Source organism: Triplophysa dalaica, chromosome 1 (genome assembly GCF_015846415.1).
Source record: "Triplophysa dalaica isolate WHDGS20190420 chromosome 1, ASM1584641v1, whole genome shotgun sequence".
In the NCBI taxonomy this organism is placed as follows: Eukaryota; Metazoa; Chordata; class Actinopteri; order Cypriniformes; family Nemacheilidae; genus Triplophysa; species Triplophysa dalaica.
The window spans coordinates 30,606,837-30,627,534 of NC_079542.1; the positions used below are offsets into that span (position 1 = coordinate 30,606,837).

Here is a 20,698-nt window from a genome sequence, read left to right on the forward strand (position 1 = left end):
TAAAAGTATCATGACGATAAAATACCTATACCAATAATTATGTTTTTGCTATTACGGTTATTGACAACTTCTTTGGATGTCTTGGAGAAACATTGATTTTCATAGCTAGGGATGTTCACAATGCGATAACATTTTTCAAGATTTTTTTCCATTGTATTATTTCTCAAATGCTCCACATTTCTTCAACGTTTACCAAGTTTTCAGTAAACACAGCGGCCCCTGGTGTTCAAAACACATACTGCATTTCAATTAACATCTCAACTGACTTAAATGGTCACATATTATAATTGATTTTCAACCAGCTTGTGGTGACTTGTTACATCCCTATTCATGGCTTTACGAAAAGCTTGTATTTTCTATCAAAATCTATATAAAACAATTGTCTACCTTAATGTTATTTCAAATAAATTGTGCCAATGCTATGCACTCTAATGTAATCCCTCCATATTTTTACTATATCAGATCAGTAACAAGAATAAATAGAAGACAGTAATAAACCACGACAGATGCCTGAAGAGATAGATGGAGAGAGATGTGGCTAATACTTTTATCTGAGATGTGGCACTCTATTAGAGTTCTGTAGAGTCTACTCTACCTCAAGTGCAAAATCCACTGACATCCGGCTCAATACATCCACACACACAACAAGTCTCTTTCTCTATTGAAGAGCACAGTGGTTCAGTGACTCTATCCACCTAATTTTTTAACACAGAAGTAAACGATGTGACGTACTTTTTTGTCTTGACACTTCCGTTTTATTAGCCGGTGGAAAACAATGGAAGTGGTGTTGCGGGAGCACGCTCAAAACACCATTAAAACAGCTCTGGTGAATATTTGTCACACCCACGATAAATCTGGATAAATCCCCTGGATATGACATCATTTACACACATTTAGAGAATTCCTTCTGTACCACACACAAAACTCTTGTCATAACAGATTCTCTCTGTTGTATATGAGATAATTAAGATGAATGATTTGGTCAGTATGCATACTGTATTGTATGGTCAATGACGCTGAGTTACAGGGGAGGAGTTCATGGGTTCACTAGTTTGCAAACTAAAAAATTGTAATATGACTGTTGTCTTAGTGTAGTCTTTCATTAAACACATTCATATTTTTGAACCATCAGGACACATTTCAACACATTCATTACTTGCACACTGTAGATGTCTCTCTCAATCTCATAATTGCAGATCAGAGCAGAATCTTGAGCAGAAAGCCAAGCCGAGGGTATTTTTAAATCAAGTACAATCTCTGCCCACCTGGGGCAGCATGGGTGAGCGAGGATTCTAACCTGCACATGGCCACTTAAACAGATCGCATCCAATCAGATGCTTGCAAAGTCTCTAACTGTCCAATTACAAATTCTGCCAAATTACAGTCTTGTCCAATCACATCCTTGGTCAGATTAGTCATTATAAATGCCTCAAAAGACTGAGCATTTTCCAAACGGCATTTATGCGCCCTTAAAGGGCCCTTCGGGGACGCCATTTGTAGAGGTGTTCAAACGAAAGAGAACACCTGAATCCCTTCGCAAAGGGCCCTTTCAGAATTCCGTTAGCGAAGGGTACATGCCATGGTCACTTCAAGGAAGTGAGCGTGGTTTGTGATCACGTGACCTTGGATAACGAGTTCTCGCGATGCATTTTGAAACAAATATGGTGTGGGATTTTGACGTTACCTCGAAATATAAGTACAATAATTTAGTTTGTGTTTGTTTTGCACTATTTTTGTCAGTGATAATTGTGATATAAGATAGTTAAAATATAGTATAAAGATAACTTAGTTAGAAAATTTGCCTTAAAGACCTTAAAGTGTTTGAGAATCTAATTCAATTTCAGTAAATTTCTGAGAACTTCATTCAATGTCTGTATATTTCCTTCCTGTTAGATATGATTGCTCTCAATTCTACTGTTGAATGGCTATAATTAATCTTAATATTACTAAAAGAATAATCAATTTAATAGAGACCACAGTTGCAGTACTACTAATATTAGAATGTTGACTTTCATTCATAAAATGATGCTGTTAAAGAAATCGATTGTTTCTACATTAATTTGGTGAATAAATGTGAAAGTATTAGAATGTTAAATATACATAAATGTTAAATATTTAAAAACATTAATGCCAGAAGCCATATCACCCTGTAGCCCAAGACTCTTTGCCCACTAGAGCTAAGCAGGGCTGAGCCTGGTCAGTACCTGGATGGGGGACCTAATGGAAAGCTAGGATGCTGCTGGAAGAGGTGTTAGTGAGGCCAGCAGGGGGATGCTCACCCTGTGGTCTATGTGGGTCCTGATGCCCTAATATAGTGACGGGGACACTATGCCGTAAAAAAACACCACCCTTCCGATGAGACGTTAAACTGAGGTCCTGACTCTCTGTGGTCATTAAATATCCCATGATGTCCTTTGAATAAGAGTAGGGGTGTAACCCTGGCATCCTGGCCAAATTCGCCCATTCACCTATGTACATCAAGGCCTCCTAATCATCCTCATATGTACTAAATGGCATTGTAACTCTGTCTCCTCTCCACCAATAAGCTGGTGTGTGGTGGGCGTTCTGTTGCAATATGGCTGCCGTTGCATCATCCACATTGGTGGTGGTTGATGAGATTCCCCCTTCCATGAAAGCACTATATAAATGTAATGAATTATTAGTATAATTATTATGTGCGATTCACTGTGAATCGTGATTAATCTGATATTTTTTAATTGATTGACATCACTAGTATTACATACTATTAATTACATTCATCCCTAGTCCAATCACACACTTTTAAATGTGTTCTATATCACACTGTCCCACCAACATCAGTTTGTTTAATCACAGCTTTCCTAACAGTTACCAAGTTCAGTCACGTTGTTCCACCAAACGAACTTGTCCAAATACACAACCTCCCACACTGTGTCCAAACATTACCCTGTCCAGTCATAATGTCCTATTATGAGCCTATCCAGTCACACTGTGTCCTGGTGTTGGCATGTCCAGTCACACAGTGTATCCTATTTTAAGCCTGTCAACTACGATTCTCAAAATGACCCAGTCAAATCAGTCTAAGCACCAAAATGTGCTTGTTTGATTACAATCGCTATCAAATGACCCTGTCTAATCTTACTGTCCCCTCAAATGAGCGTGTCCTATCACCCTTTACCCTGTAGTGACTGGATCATTGAGAGGAAAGCCATAAACCCCCTCACTCCCTTTTGTCCTGGTTTCTAGTTGCCATCATCAAAAGACCACAGCAAGCCTGCCTCCAGAGTTCTGGTTTTAGGTTTTGAACTCTCACCTAGAGTGTGATAACCATTTGGTTTCTCTGTAGGATATTTTCGACTCATAGGCTTCAAAGCATTGGTGATAAGTTTTTTTCTCATCTCTAACTTAACATCTGAGGCTAACCAGATAAACTTCTCTAACACATAGGAACTTATGTGATTTAAAATATCCTTTCCTGTAAATGTATCTAAATGTCTAGGTTGTGTGTTGGCGCTCGTGTGTAATTATTAAATATACAAGTTTGATTTAGGGTTCTTTTGATATATTCATACGTTGGGATGATTCACAGTTCAATGCCTTGCATGTTTCATATTTTACAACAGCTCTCTGAATTCCCTATATGATGAGCTATGTTATAAAAACATAGGATGCATCATACTATGCCCATAACTAAATTTAGGTATTAAATACAAACTGACCATCCTGTCAGAGCTATGCAAATGAGGCGCCATGAGAAACAAAGGAACTTTCTCTGGCAAACTTATCACTTTAATGGCATTGGCCCACAGACCATGTTGGGCCAGGGCAGGTATGCATTTAAAACACCATCACCGATCCACTTCGAATATAACTTTTTGGAATTAGGAATTCCCTCTGGGGAGTCCGATTAGGCCATGGAACTTCGGACACAGAACCTAAACTCAGCGTTTCAACAGGACAGAATTCTGAAACCATTCAAGATTTCCATCCACGTGTATATGAATATTGGTCCAACACTGAGATAACAAGTATCCAATTCTATATATAGAATAGCTCCGTTAAGAGCATGCCTCTTTGTTAAAGATGATTTTATTGGTTTTCAGACATGTTCTACCTGCCTCGCAGCCATGCCCTCTCTCTCTCTCTCTCTCTCTCTCTCTCTCTGCGCTTCCTAGCGCGTTTGTGTTACATGTCTTATCTATTTGTTTGTGTTTATGCGATCGTCATTTATGTTACCATGTAGAGTTTAATAAAAACCATAAATGCATTTGTGATTGGTTCTCTGTGTTCACGCTCACAAACAGGTCACTTAAACTGTGTTTCGATCCATGCTACCTCTGCTCTTAATTCTGTTTGGTAAAGTCACGTTACTTATGGTCATGAGATAATCTTAGTGTAAAAATCATCAATGCATTTGCTGGACGAATACATATAGGATTTTTATCACTATACTGCTAATCAGAATCGTAAAATAAGTATGTGTAATGACGATTATTATACGTATTATCCTTTGAGCTAAACTAATTCCAAAAATAAGCCTATCCAATACTGTATTCTAGCCTATCCAGTCTACTGTTTCTCAGAATGAGCCAGTGCATTGTCTCTTAAAATCGTCCAATTACACTGTCTCCCTAACAAACTCAAAATACAAAAAGGAGGCAAGCAAGCCCCTTAACTTTGAATCGGATCCGTCAAATTATTGGCTTCTCATTTTTCTCTAGAAGGATGCATAGCTTCATTATGATTAAATGTACAGAATTAGGTGCCAGCACCATTGTTAACTAGTAAACAATAGTATCCACTGCTAGCATTAGGCTGCCCATCATTGGTATTACTATACCTGTTATATTTGTAGTTTACTACTGACAATCTGATGCCCAGTGATGACACTAAGCTACCAAGCGCTACAGTGCATAAACTGAACACGGTGATTAGATTGTGATCTCACTATAGGTCTCTGTGTTTGATTTCTGGGTTCCTTTCATTAAGAAAATGTCACAGATGTTCATTCATCACTGGTCGGTTTCTAAAGAGAGGATCTGAGATAGAACAGTTGCCCAAGGTGATGAACAACTCATGTGCTCATGTGTGTGTGTCTCACAGTCCTTGTGAAGGTGAGACCGGTGAAATCTGGATTCTCTCACTCATACCTGTTTTAGGTCAGGTCGAGCTTTTCTCCCTCCAGAATCAATACAGCACTGCACATGTTTTGATGTATGTGCAGTGTGTGTGGATATCAGAATGTTCATTGTGTAGCCTGTGTATATTGTAAATGATACATGAATATTATACTGTGTACTTGTGCGTCATATTTACTGTTCCAAACCATTGCATTTTATTTTGTACTTACTACAATGGTGTAGTACAATAGAAACTGAGCCGTCATCTGAAAGGGGACAACTGTAATAGTTGTATGTTTGCACTACTAAGTGTATGGGGATGGGGCAGGGGCTCAGCCTATAATCTAGAACAGTGCAAACATCTACCTTCCACAGCAACATCCTTTATCAAAAATAACCTCATACGTAAGTGACTAAATGAAAAACTCTTTGTAGGCTACAACCCTTTCAGCTCAGTCAAATCGTGCCACACAAGATGCCACAGGAGCCCCAGCTATCATTCACAGCAGGCTTCGTCTAATGTGAGCGAGCCATAACAAACATTTTAACAAACACAAAATGCATTTAGCTTAACATACCACTATATACTGTAAAATATACCAATATTTATAAGCAACCATTCAGCCAACTTTATTTTGTGTAAACAACAAAGCCCATATACAGTACATTACTTTAGATTATAGCCAACAATCGCTTTTCAATTTCTTATCTAACTTAACTAACAAGTGTTCCTAGACAACATAACCAGTCAGATTATTGTCTTTCAAGCAGTGTGGCTTATTTTTATACGGAAAAAAAAATACTTTTGGTCCAGTGTTTTAGACACAGACCAAAGGTTTTCACTTACTTTCCTGCAGAGCTCAAGGAATAGGTGTGTTCGACTTAGTTTAGGCGACACAACACAAGTTAAGCTTTTTTTAAGAAGTTTTAATGAGGTCTGAGAGCTTTCTGCCCTCCCATAGACGGTAAACCAACGTACACTAAAAGTGCAGAAATTTAGTCGAGACATCATTAAAGTACTGTAGTCCATTTAACTACAGAGCTTCACTGTGTGTGTGTGTGTGTGTGTGTACCTTCTGTCTTCTCCGCAGGGTAAAGTTTTTCCACAGTAACAGTTGTAGTTGTGTCAGGAGACCCATTATCAGCTTCAAATGTTTCTATGGGAATAATCAACCAGTTACCCCTATGGAGACAAAAAAGAGAAATTTCTTATGAATAGAGAGTAAACCATCCCAAATCTCATCATGAGCCCTGTCTCCTGATGCGAGTGGAAGGAACTTTAATTCAAGCATTAGATTCCCTGTCCCTAACGTTTGATGTCAATGCAAGCATAAAAAACAGGTCTGACATCTTTGAAACCAAGACTTCTTAAGAATCACTTAACTAGAGGATGTTAAAGTTAAGGCTAAACATGAACAAAATAAAACGATGCATCAGTCCTGAAACTTGACAGATCAGTCCTGTGTTAAGCATACAATATCATTTGCCCGGTTCATTCCTTCTGCAGGTGTTTACTAACTATAACTTGTAATGACCACCAATGGGAGACCTGATGGGAATGTGATAATCAGATCATGCAGTCTGATTTTAGAGTGGGTGTCTGATCAATAACTATTATTTTACTGAGAAACACTAACATCTAATTCAAATCAATATTGTTTTATTCAGACATGTCAAGTAGTAGAAGTCTGACCACACGGTCTGTTTTGTTTTGATAAACTAAATGGCTGAGGTAAAATACACCCTTAAACATACAGAACCACGAAATAAAAACTGCTATTTTGTTGCCAGAACCTGGCGTTCGCTGGGCTGGTGTCAATAACTGATGTTGTCTCAGTAACAAGGGCATTCTCAGTTCTCACACCTACATAATGTTCGCGTGACTACGATTCAATCTTATATAACAAAAGCTTGGGTTAAAATTGTGATTTTAATTCATCCCTCCTTTAAGTGTCAAACTCTATTTTGACGAGTTGTGCTGACTTAATAATGTTGATAAGTAGTTTAACTGTGTGTTATTTTTGGCATTTACTCAAATCAATTGGCTAGATAACTTAATGCTTCCACAGAAATTGGGTTCAGGATTTCAAGACTCCTAAAATATGTAAACAAACTCAAACTCTGTGTGTCAGCTCTTTCAAAAGCTGAAAATAAATGTGTTCAACATGTTCAGTCACATAAGTTGACCTATTAATGTTGAGGCTACATGAATTAAGCTCTTTAGAGTAGCATTGCTGAGGAGTTCCCATCATATTTAGAATGGAAGTATATGATGATAGTAAATTTAGAAATAAAGTGCTATTTTAAGGATTTTCTTCAACCTCAGAACAGCATGAGACTTAAAAATGTTTAATATTTGCTTCTTTTGGCATTTACAGATGTTTTGGGTATGTTAGTGGTTTTCATGACATTTTACTAAAGGATAGAGCATTTGCTTAGGTTAGGCTCAAAGAAAATAAGCATGAATGATGTTTTACTCATTGTTTACTCAGTCATCTCATTGGGGAGGCTAGAGAAAAGATCTCTCGCTTTTAATTTGCATAGAATTGTTTAAGAACAGTGGGATGGTTTTGGTTTTGTTCAACCAGTGTCTTTGACTAAATTCAGTTGTTTAAAACTAGTTGGACAACTTAATAATTTCAATAATTAACAAGTTTTTTAAGTTGGTGTTAATTAAAAATGAATTTCGTTTAAGAGAAAAAGTCATCTGTCTAACTCAATGTAATTTGTTGGATGAACTTACGTTTATTAGAAGTTGTCACAACAAAATATTGCTGCAAACTGTTGCATTTTTAAGTAGAAATCCATTGAAAATGATATTTATCTCTCGAGGCTAAAATAACTACATGCTGTTTTCTGATGTCACTATGTACAGTACATGAGTCTGTGGAGACGTGTACGGCTCATGAGCAAACAGAATAAGCCATTCTCACACATTCATTCTCACCATACAAAAACAACAATCAGTCACACATTCACACCACACAGCCACCATAACAAGACTTCACACAAGAGGAGAGCTTTAAAATCTTTTCTAATACTCCCAACAGCTCTTTAAAGAACAGATGCAAGCGCACTGCAGGACGGGAACGTCTTTAACGGAGCGGCGGATTCCACTCTAATTGGTACAAGGGGGAAAGGTGAGAGTCAAGCTCACCTTTGTTTATCTGGAAATGAGCACACAATTATCTTCAAACATGTAAACATACACATACACTGGTCCAGGAAAACAACCTTCCAGATGAGAGAGTTCAGGAGAGTTCATGACTTCACATAAAATAAACACATATTTTAATACAGAGGTCTAGTCCAGAGTATTTTTATTCTCATTTTCACTTATCTGTACTGTACTGAGTGTTTTTACTTTGGAAAAATACTTATATCAGCTGTATCAGAAACATAAATAAGCATAACAGATAAGAAGAGGAAAAAGGTCTAAATATAGACCTGTAGTGCCTGACCATCAGTTAACTTCCTGTTAGTTTGGTTTGTGTCTATAATTAGGGATGCATTATTATGTAATTTTCTATCATTTACAGTATGCAGATATTGTCGGCCGATATTGGCTTATAAATTAAATATCTGCATCGATATTTTGCCAAAGTGAGCAGCTGTCACATAGCACATGAGCACTGAAGTTAATTTCCGTGTCTTATTGCGTCTGAATTGTCATGTAAACACAGGGTTGTGTTAAAACACACACAAGGTTTTTAGTTAAGCTGGTGTTCCGACAATATGTGCGACCATAAGAGCCAACCACTTATTTTTGTTTTCTTAACTTTTTAATGTACCACGTGTTTTTGTTCAATGACTGTAGTTACATCACACACATTTTTGCATTGATATCTGAACACAGTTTTATAAAATATATGCTCTGGCAGCAGTTATTTAATAATTTGCCTGAGGATTGCAAATCAGATCATTCAATATGGCGCTTTTTTATGATACTGCACATCATTCAGTAATACAGACGAGCTCACAATGCTAAGCCCTCCATGCCAAACATTCACAATATAACGTCCATTTGCATTTTAAGTCTACAAATGTAATAAATCAGAGAAGTGTGATTATATTTCCCATTGAGTACATTGGATTTGGATTTTTTGTGAAAAAAACATCTGTCACAATTGATTTCCAACAGCGCATAGTTTCTCGGGTAAAACTGGGCAAAATTTTGAAGTGCCCTTCTGCTTCATCATCCCCCGCCCATTCAGAGGCGGTGTCACCATGCAAAGAATCGGCTCAAAGAATCATGGGAGGCCTAGGTGACCATCAGTTCAGACCATTCATTCTGAAGGGCCCTTTGAAGTGGCCAGTTATGTGCACTTCGGTTTGGAACAACCCTTCAGTGTGGTGGCCATGATTGTTGTCACTCCGAAGGGCCCTTCGGAGGGCGATACGTCCCAGTTGGAATGCAGGGTTAGCAGGTATTTATGATTGTATATTAATAGGACAAAAGCTCATTGTTTATGGCACATTGTTGTGTAAAGGCTTTCTGTGTCGCCCATTACTGTAAAAACAGCAGTCTATACACTGATGCTAAGCTAGAGTTCTTTGATCATTTCTTGACGATTGGGTTTTATTAGATATTACTAGACAACAGTTTTGCAGATAATTACACAAGTTAGAATATAACAGAGACACGCAAATAAATAAATAATTGCTTTTTTATTATAGACTAACAATTTTGGGTAATAAATCGTTTTAGAGCACCACTTTTGGAAATGCCATGATAGAAGATAAGATAGACCTTTTGTTCTATCATCATCACACAAGACTTATAGACTTACAGTAAATCGATATCGGCTATTGCCTAAAATGACTTAACATATATTGGCAAAATATCGGAATATCAAATATCGAAAAAATATCATGCATCACTATCTACAATACAACTATTTATATTTAATTAAATGTATGTTATGTTATGTTGGGGTCAAAAAAGTATCGTTATTTTATGTTGTTAAAATGAAACCATCTATAAATCCATATTGTGTAAAACTGACGGGTTATTCTCATCTTTAAGGTTCTTCAAAGAAACCTTCAGTCAAAGTGGTTCTTCTGTGACATCATGATGCACCTTTCTGAATAGGTATTGTATTTCTGTATGAAGAACTGAAACTGTGTTCTTGTTTTAAAGAAAATGTGTGGGCTGGTGAATAAAAAAGATGTGAGATTATTCTGCCCTACTGGAATACATCGAAGTTAATTAGCTATTTGTCTTTTCCAAAGTGACTTACAGTACAATTATTCGCAGAATAGTCCCAATGGATCTGCTTGAAGTTAAGTGCCTAGATCAAGGACGTAATGGTGACAGGGGAACTCAGTTACCCAGCAGGTTATGAATCACCCATTTCAAGATTTTTAACCTCCAACCCTTTGGGTCGCCAGCCCATTTCTTTATCACACAGATAACATACTTAAAAGTTCACACTCACTCTGTTACAGTATATATTCATCTCTTCATAGGACATGTGCGCGCTTGTAACGCAGCCGATTCAGCTGTCAGATCAATTGCATCTCTTGCAGTGACACACTGTTCTTTGGCGAAGGACTGTTCCATTTTTTAGGATACGTACTGTAGTTTTGTGCTTAGGGAATATATGTATTTTTTCAGAGGACAAATTCTAATCTCTGAGGTACAAATTCAGCAGGAGACACGTTCTACCCCAACAAAGCCCAGTAGGTGAATCGTGACTTGTTAAACGAAAGTGCAGTTTCATGTAAAACAGAAATACATTTGGAACAGTAAGAAACAAGTGTCGCATCTCGCATTTCAGTTGAAAAAAAATTCTCTTGACACAACACACTCATTGGGGAAAATCCCATCTCGGGATTTTTATCCCACATGCATCCTGTGATTGCCGTAGGTTTGTAAGTACAACCAAATTGACTTTACAAGTCATTTCAACATACTACTATTTTAATTTTTTTAATGTTTTTATGTTGTGTCAAGTTGATTACACTTTACCTCATGTAAACGTAATAGTTCGATCTAAATAATGTGATTAAGCTCATTATCGCAGTAAGCATAATCGATCGTAACACGTGCAAAATATGTCCACATAAATGTTTTGCCTTTGACGTGAATATATCAAAATGATTGCAAGTAACACTACTTTATCTGAGATCATGATTTGTGCTGTGTATGATACCAAATAATCTGACTAGAACATTCATGTTAATGGGAGTGAAGAGGGTCGCTCATGTCATGTTAACATGCTACTGCTATTAGGTCTTTATTCTGATTATTGGAAATAATCGCATTATTGGTGCGCATGTAAATTTAGTCAATGATGCTTTTTTACAAAACGATGTAAAGTGCATTAAAGGTACATTTGACCAGTTTGATTGTTCAATCGGAATTGAATCCAGAACCTCAGTGTTGCCAGGGCCATGCTCTATCACTTGAGCTAGATGAGCCATGTTTTATGCATCACTCTTCTGTTTGAATGCTCACCCTCATGTCCTTACATATCAGCCTTTTGCCAAGTTGTTTTTTTCTGAAAGAATCACCATGTTCCTGTTCAAACAATCAGAGCAGCCCATAAAGTGTGCATATGGATTGTCTACTAAAGGGGGACTCATTTCCTGTTTGCTACCCAGAAAGAGTCTTTTTTGTCTCTCTCTCTTTCTCTCGTAATTGTCTGCAGTTACAGTAAATATTTCATCAGGCATCAGGCAGAACGTCATGCAGGAAAAATGACCAGCACAGGAACCTTGTATGAAATATGCAGGGAGTAATTTCCTATTTATGAATCACTGTCTGCCTTTCTATCTCCACCGGAGAATTTATTTCTGCTGAAAATGGGGTTGCTCGCACATACACACTTATCTCTAATTTTAGGGGCCAATTACGGCGCGTGGCACGGAAGTAGAAGGTGTATGAATGTGTTGGAGCTAAAGGTCAGAAAGCGAATTGAAGGCCGTTGGGTCTGCAGAATTTGCATACACTGAAAAGCCAGCAATTTTTTTTTGGAGATTCAATTGCTCTGCCAACGCAGGAAACTCTCCAAGAGTCAACGTTTCTGGGACTTTTGAAAGCACAGAACGTTTAGAATTGTGTGTGATAATGTTGCTACAGTAAGTGGAGCAAAATGGAAAAAAAACAGATCTATCGGAAGACAAATTTGTATGAATATGTGTGATGTGAATTGTGCAAAAACGTAAGATTGGTGGAAAAGAAGCAAGTTTGAAGTAAATTACCGTAAGATTGCGTGGGTAAAAGAAAACAAATTAATTCAGTTTGATTACTTATTTGAATTCTAAATCTGAATAATCATTGTTTTATAAATATTGTTTTTATAAAAACAATTGCGGGTTTCACACACATTAAAGCAACTTTACCGTAATTTACTGTCTTAAAGTTTTAATGTCACACATTTTTTAAAATCAGATGTTAAACAGTTTGTAAAGGAGATGTTTGTGTACATTTTTTATTAACGGCAGCAGTAATTCATCAAATGATCATCAAATGATTGAGAAGAGCGTCTCAACATGTCACAAATCCAGACACGCAGCTCTTTCACAAGCTTTTGAGTGCGCTAATCTAAGATCATGTTCACACTGCAGATAAACCCTGTCATTAATCTCATCCTGACCTGGACACACAAATTTTGGTTATTTACAGGAGCGAAAATCAGATTTACTACATCCTTGGTAACACCCTTAATCTTCAGGTAGTGACAACTAATTTATCTGAAATCCACAAAATGTAAACAACTAATTCATAAATGCAAATAATGCAGTTTATCATGCAAAAACCTGGAGTATACTCTACGTTTATTATACTCTGAGCCAAGGGTTTAAATAAGAAATGAATTTTAGTAGTAAGAAAAGGAATAGTACACCCAAAGGTGAAAATTTAGATAATTTACCCACGTGTCGATAATTCTAAATCTAAAGTCACCAGAGAATCAATGAGATGCAAAATTTTTAATGTGTTGTCCTATTTGAATAGGGCCATCGTATGTGCTTGTTTTGGATTCAGCCCATGTCAGGATGCAGAGCTCTGCCTCTCTTGTCAACTCTCAAATCCAATACTCATATTTCCCTATCCTGACCCCACACCTCCCCGTCTGGCATTTTACTCCTAGGCAATTAGGCAAAAAAATACTTTTAACCAGCGGTAAAAATGATTTCATGGTAACAGCACAGATTTAAACATTCGGTGGCCCAAATGCCTAATGTAAGATCTCTCTTCAAATCTGTAAAGCATTTGTTTTATTTTTAGTGCATGATTTTTCATAGTCGGGTAAGTGCCATCAGGATTGTCAGATCCATAACGCAACATATTCCTCATAAATGGACACATGAAAATTAATATAAAGTAACTATTTCAAGTTCTATAAAGAAGCATCCCTTCTCCATTCAATGGGTATTATTGCTTCAGGCTTGTGCATTTTATTTTACAGAAATCCTACAAAGTTTATCGTCTCCCAAAAACGTCACATCCATTATGCAATTTAATGTTCCTTTTTCCATTTTTTTTTTATAGACTGACATTTTTTGATGTTTAGACTGTATCAACATGAGTTCAGTAAAAGATAAACATAGTTCAATATAATTGTTACAAATTCATACTCTGAGCACTTTTATGTCACATCCATAACGCAAAATGTCACGTCCATAACGCTGGAATTGCCTTCCAGTTAAAAATTTACTATTTTTAAATAAATTAAAGAGAACATATACTGGAATTTTAGGATTAAACAACAACATAAAAATGTGACATAAAGGGAAACATTTACAGTAAAATTTCGAGGTCACTCATAAAATATAAACAACATTTACAGCTGTAATTCTCTGTGTACAAAAGGTCAGCACACACAAGCTAGTCACATTTTTATACACTATTTAAAACCTTATAAAAAAAAGTTACAGGGTTTGATGCCAAAGAAAATTTATAATATAATTAAGAAAAAATGTCTCAATGTTTTCACTTAGTTTGTAATACAGCCAATGTAATTTGTATTAAAAAAATGCTGTATTTTGTATTAAGAACGCAGAAACCAGCCCTTTTTACCAGCTTCTATTTTACATATACATACATATAATATTATTTGGCAGTTTCTACTAAATAATTAGCTGTTTACCTAACCATTTTTAAGTTGGTCCTGAAATCTACTGTACCAACCATCAGACCAAATTTTTCAACCCAACCACTATTCAAATACTGAAATCAAAGTCGTAGGACACAGATTAACTTCTCTTTGTGTTCGATAGACAGGACATTACTCCATGGTTTATTGCTTTACATAAACTATATTTGCATATTTCTCCCACTAAAGAAATTCAGTTTTGAACTGAACCACACATCACAGATGCGGTGCAAAAACTATTTTGACACTTATAGTGATGATTCATCCAAAAATGAAAATCATGTTAATGATATTAATATAATATTATTTTCACATGCTTCTGTCATTACAAATCTGCATGAGAAGATATTTTGTAGAATGTTGTTAACCTGCAATCATTCTCATGCATTGGTCTTTTGCCGGCACTTCAAAATATTTTATTTTGTGTTCTTTGTGTTTTCTTTTGATATGTTACATGATTATTGCAGGTGATATCTTAAAAACATTTTCTTTTGGTATTTAAATATTTTCTATTGTCTGTTAAACTGTGATATAACACTGGCACATTGTGATGATCTTTGGCTTTGTGTCTACATCCAAAATCAAACTCATAAAAGGCCATAAGCAGTCTTTACTAACCCTCAAATATCCGTTTTTTGAGAGAAATAGAAATGACAACTGTTTGTAAAATGTATAGAGTACCTTTGCCCTATTACTAAGTATATTCCATGGTTATTTGCTGAACATATGGTATTGCTCTGGTGTTTATAAAGAATATAAATAAAATATACAGCTAGTGGCACCAGCCCTTAATTCTTGGGGTGAGACAAGACTAAAGAGAAACATCCAAACAAAAATAAAAATGTATAAATAATGATTTGTAAATTAATATACATTTTTATTGTTTATTCATAAGCTTTCTTTTAACACTACCTTATTTAAAAAACTATTTTCACTCATCTGTCGCGAACAACTCGTATAAGAATAAACAATTCCTTTAATATCAGTAAGTGTTTTTGGGCACGTCATTTGTTGTTCAATGAACATAATACCAGAGATTTTTATTATGCAGCTGCCCCTTTAAGAGCGAGTATTCGGATATACGGATATTATACTGTGGCGCATCTTTAACAAATAAATGATTGTATGCTACCATTTTCATTCATCTGTTGTGAACAACTGGTATAAGAGAAAACTATTTTTGGGCATGTCCTTGTTCAATGAACATAATACCAGAGATCTTTATTATGCTGCCCCTTTAAGGGAGAGGATTCGGATATACGGATAAAATACTGTGCCACATCTTTAACAAATAAATTATTGTATGCTACTATTTTCATTCATCTGCTGTGAACAACTCGTATAAGAGAAAACAATCCTTTAATATCAGTAAGTGTTTTTGGGCACGTCCTTTGTTCTTCAATGAACAAAATACCAGAGATCTATATTATGCTGCTCCCCCTTTAAGAGCGAGGATTGGGATATAAGGATCTAATACTGTGACACATGCATTTATTTCCCAACTATGTTCATGAAACACTACTGCTTTTACAAGGGTACTTGCTAACGTGGGAATTTCTACATATTTTTGTGTTTATATGTCAGTTTCAGAGTAAGAAAACGTAAGATTGGTGGAAAAGAAGCAAGTTTGAAGTAAATTACCGTAAGATTGCGTGGGTAAAAGAAAACAAATTAATTCAGTTTGATTACTTATTTGAATTCTAAATCTAAATAATCATTGTATATAAATATTGTTTTTAGCACAAAGTCATATTGCGGGTTTCACACACATTAAAGCAACTTTACCGTAATGTACTGTCTTAAAGTTTTAATGTCACACATTTTTTAAAATCAGATGTTAAACAGTTTGTAAAGGAGATATTTGTGTACATTTTTTATTAACGACAGCAGTAATTCATCAAATGATCGTCAAATGATTGAGAAGAGCGTCTCAACATGTCACAAATCCAGACACGCAGCTCTTTCACAAGCTTTTGAGTGCGCTAATCTAAGATCATGTTCACACTGCAGATAAACCCTGTCATTAATCTCATCCTGACCTGGACACACAAATTTTGGTTATTTACAGGAGCGAAAATCAGATTTACTACATCCTTGTAACACCCTTAATCTTCAGGTAGTGACAACTTATTTATCTGAAATCCACAAAATGTAAACAACTAATTCATAACTGCAAATAATGCAGTTTATCATGCAAAAACCTGGAGTATACTCTACGAATATTATACTCTGAGCCAAGGGTTTAAATAAGAAATGAATTTTAGTAGTAAGAAAAGGAATAGTACACCCAAAGGTGAAAATTTAGATAATTTACCCACGTGTCGATAATTCTAAATCTAAAATCAACAGAGAATCAATGAGATGCAAAATTTTTAATGTGTTGTCCTATTTGAATAGGGCCATCGTATGTGCTTGTTTTGGATTCAGCCCATGTCAGGATGCAGAGCTCTGCCTCTCTTGTCAACTCTCAAATCCAATACTCATATTTCCCTATCCTGACCCCAAACCGTCCCGTCTGGCCTTTTACTCCTAGGCAATTAGGCAAAAAAAATACTTTTAACCAGCGGTAAAAATGATTTCATGGTAAGAGCACAGATTTAAACATTCTGTGGCTCAAATGCCCAGCTCAGAACTCAGTTCAGTAGTTTGCTCGTATCGCTCTTGCGATTTTAGTTGCAAGAGTGAACCCTCACTCGTTTGCTATGTCGGTCCTTCTCTTCAGAAGTCGATGCATTGAATGTCCCTCTAACCTGTGTGTTACGGCTTTGTGGGATGGGGGCACTGATAGATAAGCGAATAGCTGGAGGAGGGGAGTTGAAATGAAATGTCTGGAGGCACCGATTGCGCAATATAACATTTCTGCACATTACATTTATAATGCATAAAATTATATATATATTGATCAGTTTGGCAGTCGCACCAGCGTGACCATAATGAAAAGCTGGTAACACCGGCTGGAAGTATAGTTGCAAAATTTGACCACTTGGTCACAGTCTAGTGCAATGGCTTAAAGGGAAAGGTCACCCAAAAATGAAGATTTGATAATCATTGACTCACCCTCCTTTTATTCCAAACCTGTACAAATGTCTTTGTTCTGCTGAACCCTAAAGAAGATATTTGGAAGAATGTCAGTAACCAAACAGATCTCATCCCCCATTGACTCCCATAGTATTTATTTTCCCCTATGTCAGTAAATGGGGGATAAGATCTGTTTTGTTACTGACATTCTTCCAAATATCTTCCTCTGCATCCAGCAAAAACGTACACAGGATTGGAACAGCCTGAGGGTGAGTAAATGATGACAGAAGTTTCAATTTTGGGTAAACTATCCCTACCCAGAGCTACTTGCTCTTAAGAACAAGAGTTAGTAACAAACTGTTCAATAATACTAATTGGGCCCCAAGTGTAAATACCTCTCATTTTAAGACCTTATTATCGGCTGATGCAACTATAAGTTCTGTCTTAGGTTCATTATTAATAACGATGACAAACACAAGAGCCAAAACAGAGAGTCATCTCACGTCATCAGTTTACATTACTCTTGGTCCCTCCGATCTTATGTGTTGGAAATAATACTTGACATTTTTGCATATTCACTCTGAATGTATTGCCACATGCAAAGCAAGCAGACATCCATCAAGGCAGACAAATCTTAGCTGTGTTGATAAATAGGCATAATAAATTGTTGCCTGTGTGAAATTGCTTGAATTTACACAAATATATGCAGAGCTCCAAAACCATTTGGACGCTTATGTCACGTTATACATTTTAATGCATATAATGTATTATATTTTATCTCAGAAATTTGTCCAGTCACTTTCCTTTAATTATCTAGACAATACATATCACTAATTTACTCTACATTACATTAAACATCTACACTACAATATACCCCGTTAGTCCAGATGTTCACACAACATTATTTTAAACGTGTGTATTATATATATTATATTATTATGTGACTCTATTGTGAATCAAAAAAATGTCTCCTGTCTACTTTTTCGTTAGGTCCTACACTATATATTCTATGGCTGTGCGCTCCGGTCTTAAAATACAATATACTATAGCTTATATCACTATCGCAGTCATAGTTATTATTATAAATATTGTATGTTTTTGTGGGCAAATTCTATTTTGAAGAATGTAGGAAAGCAAACAGTTCTGGTTCACCTTTGACAACCATTTTAATTCTCCCTAATAAGGTAGGAATTGACATTTTTGGCTGAACTATCCCTTTAAGAGTGTGTGTTGAAATCCCTTTAAATTATTTATTTCTTTTTGATTTCTCATTTGCAATAACAAATGTGCTCTCAGTGTCCAAATACTTTTTGCAGCCACCGTATCTCACTTAAGAGTTTTCACACTGCACTTAAACCTGGCCTATCTTCTGTTAAACCCCACTTTTAACCCTGGATAAAGAAACGTTTCACACTGTTGAACGTTATTGGCACAGTTTTATCCCTGGTTCATGAAACTCTGTTGCTTTGTTATTGAGTGTTTAAGGTGAGATAAACAAGCAGCATGGACTATCATTTTTACAAACAGACAAGTAACTATTTAAAAAAATATGTGAGTCCATTTGTCAATGTTATTGACCTCATTAATGTACAATTAGAGCATTAACCTAGGAAACACTGATGTAGATTTGAAATCATGAATCGTGACATCAGAATAACCAAGATTCATTACACAATGCAACAAATTTACATTCGTTTCACCTTTTATTCTTGTACAATTCTGTGGTGTTAATTTGTTGTGGTAATATTTATTTTCATGTAGCATTAAAGTTTTAGTGTGGGCTATATTTACGTAAGTACATTTTGAGCTTCAGTTATTACGATACATTGTTATATTGCAAATAAACAAACTGTAAAAATCTTCACATATTTTACAAATTATTTCTCCATTGTCACTTTCAGAAAATTCTAGAAATGTCTGTATAGCACAGGGAAGGTGGGATGAAGCAATGATTGGTGAATACGTCTGTTACTTGGTTTGTGGAGACAATAAAAGACAAAAACGATCAGATGTTATGAAATTTTAGTTAAACTGTTATTTAGAGCTGGCTGTTATGCCAGTACCTTATATTTTCTGCGTATGAGTAATAATACCGAAATGTATAAATATTTTTTGAGAATATCGTCGTATCATGGTAAGAAAAACAATGTGAGTGATTTTAACATTTAGCATGTTAAACATGAAAAGTATGAAACATAAAACCAGAATTAAGCTTCCCCAGGTTTAAGAATAACCCTGGGTTAACAATTTCAAGTGTGAAAGGGCCAAAAGTTTTATTCACAACAGTTTAATCAGTACTTGACATTAATAATGACAGATGGAGATAGTAGAAACATTCAGCTCTGTTCATATTCATTTTGTTAGATTTCTTTACCCCACATCTGCTGCGTTAGATAAACAACTTTTCGTAGTTTTGCATAATCTCTCTGAATGTATTGACATACGCAAAAGAAGCAAACATCAATCAACCCAGAAATAGGTTTGGTTCAACGTCACTTCCCAGCCAGACAGAGCTGTGTTATTAAATACATTTTTATATAAATAAATAATATTTAGAGTCAATAAACTATCAACACATGGGTGTTGCTTCAACTACAGGCACATACAGTATACGCCCCAGAGGTTTATTTCTTTGAAAAATATTTTTGTATTTTATGGACGTCTTCGTTATAGCTTGAATTTTGTTACTTTTCAAATCCCATTCATGTGTATACTGTATATCATTGTTTAAACTGTGTCCCATACTTCAGAATGAAAAAAAATTACAAATAAATATAATTTTAAAGATATGTTAAATAGCATAACAAGACCCGTTTTCCTCACAGAATGTTGTCAAATAATATATAAAAAATGTAGATGTGGTAAAGTGCTATTTGTCAGCTCTTTGATGTTTGTGTGTTCACCAACAAATTAAATAAACTAATAAATGTAAAAACTGTTTAACAGGCATCCAAACACAGTGTGTACAGTACTAAGATACACATCTGATCTCAAGAGGCAGAAACTTCAGGAACTCAACACTCACCTGTGTCGTAACTGTAGCAGATCTGCCTGTCAGCTTCTCATGCTTCCCTTCAATATCATCCAAACACAGGTACTTTATCTACACACAAGACAACCGGCAACCCGTTACACAAACCTGCATGTGATCGTCTTTACTCTATCTTTCTACCCCCCTCTCTCTCTCTCTCTCTCTCTCTCTGTCTCTCTCTCCCCATTCCCCAAGCAATAGAGTATGCAAATAAGCTCTGTGCAATCGCTATGGTTACAGTACAGGTGAGTTGGTGTGTGTTACACAAGGCGGAAAATACTCACGAGGCAAGCCGCTTGTTCAGTAATCAGATGCTGTGTGTGTGTTTGTCTGTCTGTGTGTGTGTGTGTGTGTGTGTGCGTTATAATTTTCGAGACATTTCTGGAAGTTTGAATGAATCAGATTTAAGTATGACAAGTTAATAATGAGCTAAGACAGAGGGCAGCATG

General features: G+C 36.0%; 1 protein-coding gene across 1 annotated transcript in view; it reads right to left on the reverse strand.

Annotated features, from left to right (window-relative positions):
• LOC130440397 (phospholipid-transporting ATPase ABCA1) overlaps positions 1–20,377 on the reverse strand; it is a 106,054-nt gene extending 85,677 nt beyond the window's left edge. The window contains 2 exon segments of the mRNA XM_056729435.1: positions 6,173–6,282; positions 20,244–20,377. Coding sequence (XP_056585413.1) covers positions 6,173–6,238 — 66 coding nt within the window. The 5' untranslated portion in view covers positions 6,239–6,282; positions 20,244–20,377.
• Positions 20,378–20,698: the final 321 nt, after the last annotated feature.